Source organism: Acanthopagrus latus, chromosome 11 (genome assembly GCF_904848185.1).
Source record: "Acanthopagrus latus isolate v.2019 chromosome 11, fAcaLat1.1, whole genome shotgun sequence".
Taxonomy (NCBI): Eukaryota; Metazoa; Chordata; class Actinopteri; order Spariformes; family Sparidae; genus Acanthopagrus; species Acanthopagrus latus.
In genome coordinates this window covers 15,869,693-15,881,858 of record NC_051049.1, presented here as the reverse complement: position 1 = coordinate 15,881,858, position 12,166 = coordinate 15,869,693, and the positions used below count along the sequence as shown (strand labels likewise).

At 41.0% G+C, this 12,166-nt stretch overlaps 1 protein-coding gene and 1 long non-coding RNA gene across 12 annotated transcripts; one reads left to right on the top strand and one right to left on the bottom strand.

Annotated features, from left to right (window-relative positions):
- The first annotated feature begins 406 nt into the window (after positions 1–406).
- On the top strand, positions 407–10,214 carry LOC119028611 (vitellogenin-1-like). Of its 2 annotated transcripts, XM_037114802.1 has the most exons (34): positions 407–467; positions 901–921; positions 1,162–1,313; positions 1,403–1,654; positions 1,738–1,899; positions 1,981–2,129; positions 2,216–2,366; positions 2,473–2,630; positions 2,716–2,881; positions 2,984–3,109; positions 3,200–3,418; positions 3,506–3,723; positions 3,808–3,905; positions 3,990–4,114; positions 4,187–4,288; positions 4,395–4,514; positions 4,613–4,799; positions 4,967–5,060; positions 5,145–5,330; positions 5,420–5,558; positions 5,641–5,842; positions 6,099–6,538; positions 6,622–6,666; positions 6,798–6,872; positions 6,971–7,177; positions 7,276–7,418; positions 7,498–7,633; positions 7,724–7,847; positions 7,918–8,098; positions 8,190–8,284; positions 8,373–8,467; positions 8,651–8,816; positions 8,950–9,111; positions 9,203–10,214. In XM_037114802.1, exons 1-34 carry the CDS (start codon positions 407–409, stop codon positions 9,313–9,315), a joined length of 5,070 nt encoding a protein of 1,689 aa, XP_036970697.1. In that variant the 3' UTR covers positions 9,316–10,214. The 2 variants fall into 2 exon arrangements, with proteins under 2 accessions (XP_036970697.1, XP_036970696.1); XM_037114801.1 differs by having other exon boundaries at positions 1,738–2,129.
- LOC119028612 lies at positions 462–11,450 on the bottom strand. 10 transcript variants are annotated; one of them, XR_005077768.1, is made up of 5 exons: positions 11,229–11,450; positions 8,937–9,105; positions 8,683–8,813; positions 6,747–6,860; positions 6,436–6,546 (listed from the first exon to the last, which is right to left on the bottom strand). It is a non-coding gene; the product is annotated as an uncharacterized LOC119028612 (long non-coding RNA). The 10 variants fall into 10 exon arrangements; XR_005077769.1 differs by lacking the exons at positions 6,436–6,546; positions 6,747–6,860 and adding an exon at positions 462–1,304 and having other exon boundaries at positions 11,229–11,440; XR_005077764.1 differs by lacking the exons at positions 6,436–6,546; positions 6,747–6,860 and adding an exon at positions 749–1,307 and having other exon boundaries at positions 11,229–11,440.
- Positions 11,451–12,166: the final 716 nt, after the last annotated feature.

The following is a 12,166-nucleotide window of genomic DNA, read 5'->3' as shown; positions in this document are numbered from 1 at the left end:
TCTTCTCTTATATGTTATATCAAATAAAATCAATATATTTACCAATAAGTGAACATCAGAGTAACTGCAAAAAGAGGTGATATTTTCAAATCAAGTAAGGATTATTATAGGAAAACAGGGTTGCCTTCTTCCATATTACTGTCAAATGAACTGTGAGACACAGCAAACATTTTGAAACAGGATGATTAACTTTGACCTGGCAGATTTGGGGAGAATAAGGTCAGGTGAACCTAACATTTTATCAACTGACACACCGCCCCATGCTCAAAAAGCCAGTTTGTTTCAATGTAAAAGGTGATAGAACCTATCTATCTAATGAAGTGTATTGATCAGATGTGCCTCCATGTCCTTCTGGTTTTGATTCATCAGCAGAATTTTCATTTTAAAAGGCTGCCTGTGATTGCAGATGTTCACAACCCCATCAGCCATGAGAGCGGTCGTGCTTGCGTTTACACTGGCCCTTGTGGGTGAGTCTGACTTCAGTTTTTACAAAAGGATGATACTTGTATCAATTTGCATCAGACACTATAAATTACATTACATTTTGTGCTATTTTAAAATAATCTCTACGAAATGGATGTTTCTAAAAGAGAATTTGAAGTTAAATGTTGTGTATCATTTAATTTATTTAAATAGCATATTGTGCATTGTTAAACATTGTTAAACTTTCAGTTAAAGCATACATCATACTGTAATACCATGAACTAAGTTGAAGTTTTAAAAATATATATATATATATATATTAAATTTAATTAAGTAAAATTAAAGGTGCCTACAATAGAATAATATTACATTGGATTTTTCAAATGTAATAAACAGATAATAAAATGTTTGGAACTAGATTTAATAGTGTTACCATTGACATGAAGGATAACTGAATTCTTTTAAATCTTATTTCAGCTGGTGAACCTCATAACCTTGGTAAGTTTAGTACTTTATCATGATCTTCTTTCATTTTTCAATTGATATATGATGACAGATAAAAAAAAAAAGAAGAAAAGTCAGTTCATTGCAACATTTACCGCAGCTAAATTAACTGAAATCAAATTATTCTGGTCTCTTTTATAATCCATTGTTCAACATGATGCCACATATAACGCTGATATTCTTGGGGACACGGATGAATACTTCTCACTCCTCTGAGTGAAACTGTTCTTGCAGCTCCTGAGTTTGCTGCTGGCAGGACTTATGTTTACAAGTATGAGACGTTGCTCCTGGGTGGTTTGCCTGAGGAGGGTTTGGCAAAAGCCGGGCTCAAAATCAGCAGCAAAGTTCACATCAGTGCCGAAGCTGAAAATGTATACCTGCTGAAGGTAAAGATAAAAATCATGCTTAAAAAAACAATCCATTTTGGTATTAAACACAAACTGACATGTAATAAAATTTCATTTTCACACTCTAGCTTGTGGAACCTGAAATCTTTGAGTTAAGTGGCATCTGGCCCAAGGATCCTTTAATCCCAGCAACCAAACTGACTTCAGCCCTGGCAGCTCAGCTCATGACTCCCATCAAGTTTGAGTATATCAGTGGTGCTGTTGGGAAAATGTTCGCCCCTGAAGGAGTCTCCACAATGGTGCTTAACGTTTACAGAGGTATCCTGAATGTTCTTCAGCTAAACATCAAGAAGACACACAACGTCTATGAGTTGCAGGAGGTTTGTCAAAGATCTTTTAGTACTGATCCTAGATCAGTTACAGAAAGTTGAATCTCCCTGTGAATGTATTCTCTTCTTTTCAGGCTGGAGCTCAGGGTGTGTGCAAGACCCTCTATGCTATCGCTGAAGATGAAAAGGCTGAACGCATCCTTTTGACAAAGACAAGGGATCTGAACCACTGTCAGGAGAGGATCATGAAGGACATGGGGCTGGCATATACTGAGAAATGTGCCAAGTGTCAGGAGGTAAGTTCAAGCCATTTTTGTATAAGGCAAAAGTATGAAATGTTACATGAGATTAAGACACTTTGTGGTTCATCTTCACAGGATTCAAAGAACCTAAGGGGAACCACAGCATATAACTACATCCTGAAGCCAGCTGCTAGCGGCATTGTAATCCTTGAGGCAGCTGTCAATGAGCTAATCCAGTTCTCACCTTTCACTGAGATGAATGGAGCTGCTCAGATGCAGACCAAGTATTTAAAAAGATACCTAGAATGTAATAGGCTATTGTTTGAAGCTGATGGAGCTGCAGATGAACCTTTCTCTAATTACTTTCAAGGCAATCCTTGGTGTTCCTTGAGATCCAGAAGGCCCCAATTGTACCAATCCAAGTTCAATATTTTCACCGTGGATCTCTGAAGTACGAGTTCTCCACCGAGCTCCTTCAGACACCCATCCAGCTCATCAAGATCAACAATGTGCAGACCCAGGTATCGTCTCAGACTACTTCAAAGATCGGTGAAGTCATGACTGACAATTTGTGAATCTCCAATATATCAAATGACCTCCTCTTCAATCTTGCGTTCTTACATGTAGATTGTAGAGACTCTGAACCATCTGGTCAGCCACAATGTGGAGAGAGTTCACGAGGATGCCCCTCTTAAGTTTTTGGAACTCATTCAGCTCCTCCGTGCAGCCCGCTTTGAAGACCTGGAAATGCTCTGGAGCAAGTACAGAACAAGACCAGCCTACAGGTGACTTTTTAACATTTGAAAAAGATATAAGATAAACAACATATGGCATGTGTACAGGTTCACTCATTCAATATTCATCTTCCAGACAGTGGATCTTGGATGCCATCCCCGTCATTGGAACTCCTGCAGCTCTGAGGTTCATCAAGGAGAAATTCTCAGCTGATGAGTTGACTGTTGCTGAAGCAGCTCAGGCTTTGATTGCATCCATTCACATGGTGACAGCAAGCACTGAGGCCATCAAGCAGGTTGAGGTGTGTACAAATGACTAATCAACATATAAACAATGAAGCAAGTTATTCTAGTGGCAATAAGAATGGATACACAACAGATTTCTGACTGTTGCTCTCTTTTAGGCCCTGGCAGCTAACAACAAAATAGTGGAAAGCCCAATTCTGCGTGAGATTGTCCTCCTTGGCTATGGTACCATGATTTCCAAGCACTGTGTTGAAATGGCTGTCTGCCCTGCTGAACTCATCAAGGTGATTCAACCTTGTTATTTTCATATACATTAAACTCTGCACATTTCTGTATGAGAAAGGGATATTTTAATTTCTCATTTTCCTCATCAGCCCATCCAGAACCTCCTTGCAGAGGCTTTTGCTGAAGCTGACACCCAGGAACTCAGCTTACTCCTGAAGGTTTTGGGTAATGCTGGCCATATTTCTAGCCTTAAACCAATCACAAAGATCCTGCCTATCCATGGCACTGCAGCTGCTTCTCTTCCAATGAAAGTCCATGCCGATGCCATCATGGCTCTGAGGAACATTGCAAAGAAGGAGCCCAGAATGGTAAACTCTTCACACTGAACAGTACTTCAAGATATTCTACTATTTACATAAATCTCAGTACTCAGTTTGCTTTCTCCTATAAATTAGATCCAAGAACTGGCTCTTCAGCTGTACATGGACAAGGCTCTTCACCCTGAGCTGCGTATGCTTGCATGTATCCTGCTGTTTGAGACAAGGCCTGCCATGGGTCTGGTGACAACTCTTGCCAACATTGTGAAGCAAGAAGAGAATCTGCAGGTCGCAAGTTTCACCTACTCACACATGAAGTCCCTGACCAGAAGCACTGCTGCTATTCATGCTTCAGTGTAAGACCACTGTCTGATCCCCCTTCTTCATCCAGTCTATCTCCTCATGTCTGCTTACTCAGATCTTTTATGTTTTCATTGCAGTGCTGCAGCTTGCAACGTCGCTCTCAAGATCTTGAGCCCAAGGCTGAACAGACTGAGCATGCGTTTTAGCAAAGCTGTCCATATGGACAGCTATTACAGTAAGGCAGATGTCTCATCTGGTTAGCATTAACTTCAAGTTTCTATTCTTTTCTGTAGTATCGACTAACATCAAACTTTTTCAGGTCCCTTGATGATTGGTGCTGCTGCCAGCGCTTTCTACATCAATGATGCTGCCACCCTTCTGCCCAGATCTTTTGTGGCAAAGACCAGCGCCTACCTTGCTGGAGCTGCTGCTGATGTTCTGGAGGTGAAGAAAGCACCTGCTGTCTAAGGTATTCAATCAGAAATATGATGTTTTAACAAGTTGAATTTGCCCTAGGTTGGAGTCAGAACTGAGGGACTCCAGGAGGCTCTTCTGAAAAACCCTGCACTCCTCGACAATGCCGACAGGCTGACCAAGATGAAGCGTGTCATTAAGGCTGTAAGCAATGAAACACCAGGAAGTCACAAATACAAGGACAGATTAGAGTATAATGGTACATGATAAAATGGTGATGAGTTTGATGATGTACTCCCTTTTTCCACAGCTCTCTGAGTTGAGGTCTCTACCCACCAGAACACCTCTGGCCTCCGTCTACATTAAATTCTTCGGACAGGAAATTGCCTTTGCCAACATTGACAAATCCATAATTGAACAGGCCATTGCGGTACGACTCCATAGTCAACGTCAAAACCGATTTAATAACAAATTGCCTATCACATTTGTTTTTGAGACACAAAAGTAATGTTAAATTCCACCCTACAGCTTGCCACTGGCCCCTCTGTGCAAACATTTGGTAAGAATGCCATCAAGGCTCTGCTGTCTGGTGCTTCCTTCCATGTTGCTAAGCCTCTGCTGGCCACTGAGGTGAGGCGTATCCTGCCTACTGCTGCTGGTCTCCCAATGGAGCTCAGTCTGTACACTGCTGCTGTGGCTGCCGCAGCTGTCCAAGGTAAGTGGAAGCTATAAACCATTCACATTTTAGCTTGTTATGGTACTTATCCCACTAGTCTAGCTTTTCTTATCAAAAAATGGTGTTGTCTTGCTCATCTAATAGTGGAAACAACATCATTAGACGTACTATAATAGGTTGTGATGCAAAGGTTTATCTGTTCTTAGTCAAGGCCACCACAACACCAGCTCTACCGGAAAACTTCCTTCTGGCTCACCTTCTGAAGACAGACATTCAGCTTGAGACTGAGATCAAACCAAGGTATATACACAACATCTGAAACATGAATGAGTTCAAAGTAGAACATGTCATGATGTGTAACTTACAAATGTCCTCTGCATCTAGTGTTGCTGTGAACACATTTGCTGTGATGGGTGTTAACACTGCCATACTCCAGGCTATGCTGATTTCAAGAGCTAAACTGAACTCGATTGTGCCAGCCAAGATCGCTGCAAGACTTGACATCAATGAAGGTCACTTTAAGATCGAAGCTCTGCCTGTTTCTGTGCCTGAACAAATTGCAGCTGTGCAGTAAGTCTGACTTTTTAAAACACTGTCTTCACCTAGTAAGAAGAAAATGTCTTTGAGCTTATGTGATTAAGTTCTGTTTCTTTCAACAGTGTTGAGACTCTTGCTGTGGCAAAGAACATTGAGGATCTTGCTGCTGCAAGAATCACTCCCATCATCCCTGAGAAAGTCTTGAGGCCTTTCTCAAGGGAGATTCTCTCTTCTAAGATTGAATCTGCTGCTGCTAGCTTTGTAAGCATTAAATGTGTCTTATGAAATAACTAGGTATCTTTATAATTAAATTAAAATAACTGATATTTCATTCTTTTCAAAGTCACAATCCTCAGAGATCACTGAGCAAGATGAAATTGTGAAAACCAAAGCCACTCAGTATGAGAAGAAGTACTGTGCTAAAGTTGTTGCCATTGGACTGAAGAGCTGTTTCAAGGTGGCCACCAACAATGCCGCTTTCATCAGGGACATTGCCCTTTACAAACTGGCTGGAAAGCATTCTGTGAGTCTTTCTCTGACACCAAGTAAGTCTTCAGAACACAATATTTTTGCATTTTGTAAAATACACTGTAAACGAGTCAAATATTAATGGCATGATGACTTCCAGCTGATAGGTGAATGCTCCAGTAAACTTTTCACTGTATATACCATTCAGCCCTTCTTTTTCCATTTTTTTTATTTCTCTAATTTTGCTGCTGACCAACATTTTCTGACTTCAAAAGGTGCAAAACCTTAATGAAAAGACTTTGATTTAAATAGTAATGGAATATTCACTTTCAGTTGAAGGGGAAGTCATTGAGAGACTGGAGATTGAGGTTCAAGTTGGACCAAAGGCTGCAGAGAAGCTTATCAAACAGATCAATCTGAGCGAAGAAGAAATCATTGAGGGCAGACCACTCTTGATGAAGCTGAGGAAGATCCTGGCTCCTGGGCTGAGGAATCGCACCTCATCCTCCTCTTCTAGCTCAAGCAGCTCTCGCTCAAGTTTGAGCTCCAAGTCCTCTTCCAGCTCTTCATCTCGCAGCAGCAGCAGCAGCAGCAGCAGCAGCAGAAGCAGCCTCAGGAGCAGCCTCAGGAGCAGCAGCAGCAGCAGCAGCAGCAGAGTCAGCTCCTCCAGATCTGTGAACAGACCTTCTTCCAGGACCAGCTCCGCATCTAGCCTTGCATCACTCTTCAGTGCTAGCTCAAGCTCCTCTCGCTCCAGTGCTCGTGTCTCAATGGTAAACACCTTAAGATTGTTCATATACATGTAGTACATATAACACTAAGTGTGTGATCTGACAAAGAGATTTCCTCTGAACAGAGAGTGGCTTATCCCCACAAGTTCCAGAAGGACCACAAGAAGCAGGTATGTTTAGATGGTGTTTTAAACAATGAATTGTATATATGTGTGTATGTATTGAGCAGCTGTAACATGTTTTGACCTACGTTGCAGCGTTCTCCTGGCTGGCGTTTAACTTCCTCACATTATTGTTGTAGATTCTCACTTCTCAAGCAGCATTACTTTCCAAGAGCAGGAGCAGTGCCGCAAGCTTTGAGGCCCTAACCAAACAGGTGAATCTTTTTAAATAAATCAAAAAATATCTTCAAATCTTTTCACTTATGGGTTTTGTTGATGTCCTCCTGTGAATTAACCCTGATCGTTCTCACAGAACAAATTCCTTGGCAATGAAGCACCTCCTGCCTTTGCCATCATCATCCGTGCTGTCAGAGCTGACAATAAGGTGATGGGATACCAGCTGGCAGTGTACTTGGACAAACCTTCCACCAGACTTCAGATTATTCTGGCTGCCTTGGCTGCCGACAACAACTGGAAGCTCTGTGCTGATGGAGCTCTGCTTAGCAAGCACAAAGTCACTGTAAGATATTGTCTGGCTTATATAGAAAACAGGAGAAAATATAAAGGGGTTACTGTTAAAATCAGCCATCATGTCATTGCATCTCTCTCTCTCAATAGGCTAAAGTCAGCTGGGGAGCAGAATGCAAACAGTACGACACCATGATCACAGCTGAGACTGGTCTTGTTGGTCCAAGCCCTGCAGCTCGCGTCAGAGTTGCCTGGAGAGACCTCCCTTCTGCCATGAAACGCTATGCAAAGAAGTATGAAACTTCCAATGGACTACTCACATGCATAATAGACTGTGTGTGAAATGTTTGACATTTGGAAATTCTTTTACAGGGTGTATGACCTCATTCCTGCCAACCTGGTGCCTGGCTTGATTAAAGGAAAGGACGAAAACAGCGCCAATCAGCTATCACTGGCAGTGATTGCCACATCGGACAAGACCATTGACTTGATTTGGAAATCACCAACAGTAACAATAATAAAGTACTTCTCACAAAATTTCAAGTCAGATTTGTTTTTGCATTCTGTTTATAATAATTGTGAATTCGTCTGTCCCCAGCGTACTGTCTATAAGCTGGCTTTGCATCTTCCCTACCCTCTGCCACTTAATGGAATCAAAGGTCTCACCCCCTTTGATGGCTTAGCTGATCAAGTCCACTTCTTGTTTGCGAAGGCTGCCGCAGGTAAGACTTGACTTCTTGTTTAATATGAAATGCACAAACATTTATTACTAACAATTTTCTCTCTTCATAGCCGAGTGTAGCTTCAACAGAGACACACTGACCACATTCAATGGCAGGAAATACAAGAACGAGATGCCACTGTCTTGCTACCAAGTTCTGGCACAGGATTGCACTGATGAACTGAAGTTCATGGTTCTGTTGAAGAAGGATCATGCTGAACAGCACCACATCAATGTGAAAATTGCTGACATGTGAGTGTACATTAAAAAAAAGATTGAGCCTTTGGTTGTTCCATCCATGAGGAGGAAAAACTAAATAATATTTATGCTTCTGCACTTATAGTGATATTGACCTGTACCCAAAGAACACTGACGTGATTGTGAAGGTCAATGGAATGGAAATACCCATCAACAACCTGCCTTACCAGCATCCTACAGGTACACAAAGTGGTTAAATTATTTTCATGTGATGTATTTAAGTTGGTTTTTAAGTAAAGGATTATGATCTGGTTGTTTGTTCTGTCAGCCAAAATCCAGATGAGACAAACGGGTGAGGGCATCTCTGTGTTCGCTCCCAGCCTTGGTCTTCATGAAGTCTACTTTGACAGGAACTCATGGACGGTAAATGCAACATTAACTATGGACAAGTTTATGTAAAATTAACATACTTTCCTTTAAATATAATGGTGTTTTAGTTTAAATGGATTTTGAGGCTTACAACTTTGACCTCAGAGAGAAAAGATAAAGATCTTTTCAAGAGCTGTTGCACTTCGATGACACTTTTCATTCGATCTTCTTATGCAGGTTAAAGTTGTAGACTGGATGAAGGGACAAACCTGTGGACTCTGTGGAAAGGCTGATGGGGAAGTCAAACAGGAATACCACACACCCAACGGACGCGTGACCAAGAGCGCAGTCACTTATGCTCATTCCTGGGTTCTGCCCGCCGAGAGCTGTAGGGACACCACTGGTGAGACACAATGATTCATAGACAGCAACACCCATATTTAGATAAATGTCTCTCTTTCTTTTCCAATACAACTGCATTTGGTTAAAGCAAGTATTTTGAACATGTAATGATAACAAACACCTTTCTCTCACAGAGTGCCGTATGAAGCTTGAATCCGTGCAGCTGGACAAACAGGTGAACATTCATGGCCAGGAATCAAAATGCTACTCTGTTGAGCCCATGCTGCGCTGCCTGCCCGGCTGCTTCCCGGTCAAGACCACCTTTGTCACTGTTGGCTACCACTGTGTGCCTGCCGGTGAGAAAATCTAGCTGGTTCAAGAGACATAATTTGAGAATATGGTGAAAAATTACAGCTCCTAATTGCTCTTCTCCCTTCATTTGTGCAGATTCTGCCCTGAATCGCCCCGAGAGTCTGAGCAGAATCACCAACAAAAGTGTGGACCTGAGGGAAACAGCAGAGGCCCACCTAGCCTGTACCTGTACTGCTCAGTGTGCTTAATAATGTTGTCCTATGTCAGTCACTTGTCACATGTGAAACACTTCACAGGTTTATTTTGAAATAAATTTTGATCGTATCATGACTGCATCTCAAACTGAGTTTCTGTTCAAGTTCTTCATTTATACTGACTTCACTGAGCTACAGCAATGTATTACATGCAATTTGTGAGAACTTGTCAGCAGTCAAATTCATATTATTACAAAAAGGGGGCATTAGCCTATATTACCTGTGAACTGTTGCTGCTGTTAGCTAGTTAGCCAAGTTAACTGTGCAGCTAGCAGCTAGCTTGTATTAGCACAGACTGGGAGCTCCGAGAACCAAGGAAGTGTCGTTGCTGTTTACCATCGGACTATCACCTCTTCAAGTACAAACAGGCGAAGCGCTAACTGTTTAGCGATAGGATGCTAACTCAAATAGATATCTCCATGACATTATATCAAGTGTTATTTCATCACATTCTACTGATACTAAATTTGAGCCGATTTAGGAATGTTTTAAACTAAACACTCTTACAAACAGATTGCTACAGGAATGGGTCCTAAAACCTGGAATTTTTTTCAACAAAACAAAACTTCAGTTTATAAATACCTGACACATTAAAAATCTGTTAGCTGAGCAGCTTAATTGAGACTACAGAAGTTGTCAGGGACAACGAATGGCATCATGCCAAACATGGGTACACATCTACTCACTAGTCAGTCTTTACAGGTGGACTTAAGTTGCAAACAATTCTACAACTTTGAAATATGATCAATCAGGGTTCTCCCCAGACAATGGAATGGTGGTGCAGCGCCGCTATACTGCTAGCTCAGAGCCACTATACTAATTTTCAATGTTAGCTGCTTTGTAGCGGGTGACACGAGCGAGCATCCGTCTGACTTCACCTTGAAATACAAACTCCTTAGCAGGCCTACCTCTCACTTGCTGTTGACACACACCTCCAGAGAGAAGCTGCAAGTCATCACTCCCAAAAATCATAATACTGGGTTGAGTGTTTCTTTGATGTTGATTCATTTTTACTTTTCCAGCCACTCCTGTCATTAACTGTTATCAAAGTGTTTCAATTACATTTCAGTGATGATGTACTGCAGTCTAGAGTTATGAGAAAAAGTGGACTTAGCCAGAATATTTTAATGAGTACAGCTCCCAGGTCCCTCCTTCTTTCTCTCTGCTGAGCTGCAGCGCTGCCTTTGAAGCCCCTCCCCACAGAGGAGCCTGCCATGCGCAGCAGGCTTGTTACCATGGTAACAGAGGAAACCAGAAAACCAAAATGGCGCATTCACATTGGGTTTAATACTCATTGCTTTGGTAGGGCAATGGCAACAACATAAGCCCTGATTGTTCTATTTCTGATCAATACAACTAAATTACAATGTTGAGTGCCTCATGCAGATCACTGTAGTAACTAGGGCTGCACCCGACCAAGGATTTTCTTGGTCGACCAGTGGTCGTCATTTAGAGGGATTAGTCGACTAATTGACGCATACATACATATATATATATATATATATATATACATATATATATATATATATATATACATATATATATATATATATATATATATACATATATGTATATATATATATATATATATATATATATATATATATACATATATATATATATACATATATGTATATATATATATATATATATATATATATATATATATATATATATATACATACACACACACACACATACATAGTTGTGTACGTGTATATGTTAATATATATATTAAAATACTTAGAGATATATCCCCCCCCCCCCAGTATACTAAGCTCAGCGACTGAATAACATAAAATTATGAGCCTTAAACCCATTAATTTTACAAGTGCGCACAATGCGCAACGTACTTATCTCTGCTTTCAAACGTTCAGCCGCCATGGGCAGGTAGCTAGGCTACTTACATGTTTAAGGTGGTACATCATGTTCCTTGTGGAGGAGTGATAGGCGAAGTTTTTCTTGCAAAGTCTGCATGTCACCTTATTAGGGTCATCCTTCTTCTTTTCAAAATGATCCCATATTTTAGACACCTTTCCCAACATGGTTGACTCTTAATTGTTAACTGTCTAACCGCCATGTTGAAGGGACCTGCCGCGTTAAAAAAAAACAAAAAAAAACAAAACACTGACAGTGAGTGAGTGTCACGACTTCCTGTATCTGGTCCTTCAAATTAAAAGCCCTCCAGCTTTTTGTACACAGGCCAACCAGCAATCACATAGATTTTGGCTTAATTTTGACAAGAGGCTCCAATTTTTTTTTTTTTTTTTTTTTTCCTGCAACCAATCAACCAATGAAATTTTGGTCGGCTAATGAGTTTTTGGGCAGTGCTTGGTGGCAGCCCTAGTAGTAACCCCAGTAACAAACAAAATTCCTCACATGGCATAGATGGAGTTACCAGCTAATCATTACCCAGTGCGACGCCATGCTGCCTTTCTGAAGCATGAGTAACCTATTCAGCCACTTCAGAGCGTACTGAACACAAACTAACATTATGACTGCCCGGTCACTTGAAAGACAGTTTTCCTAACCCGTAGCCATGAACCTGATGGAAAAAAACAGCACAGACCAGCACAACATATGCTTGTGCTGGTTTTGGTGCTGGTCTATGCTGGTTTTTTTGTTTTTTTTGTCCTGCAGGGGACAAAGCTAAACACTGGATTTAACATACAAGCTAACACACTAGATTTAGCAACAAGCTACATAGCTCGACTGCAACTTCATAAGGTGATATGCGCTATAGCGAGTATTACTGTAATCACCACCATCTTAGCCTTGTGGTTAAAACATAGAATGAAACATATATCAAGCAGGGGTCCTTACTTGTCTCAGTATAAAAATGGCA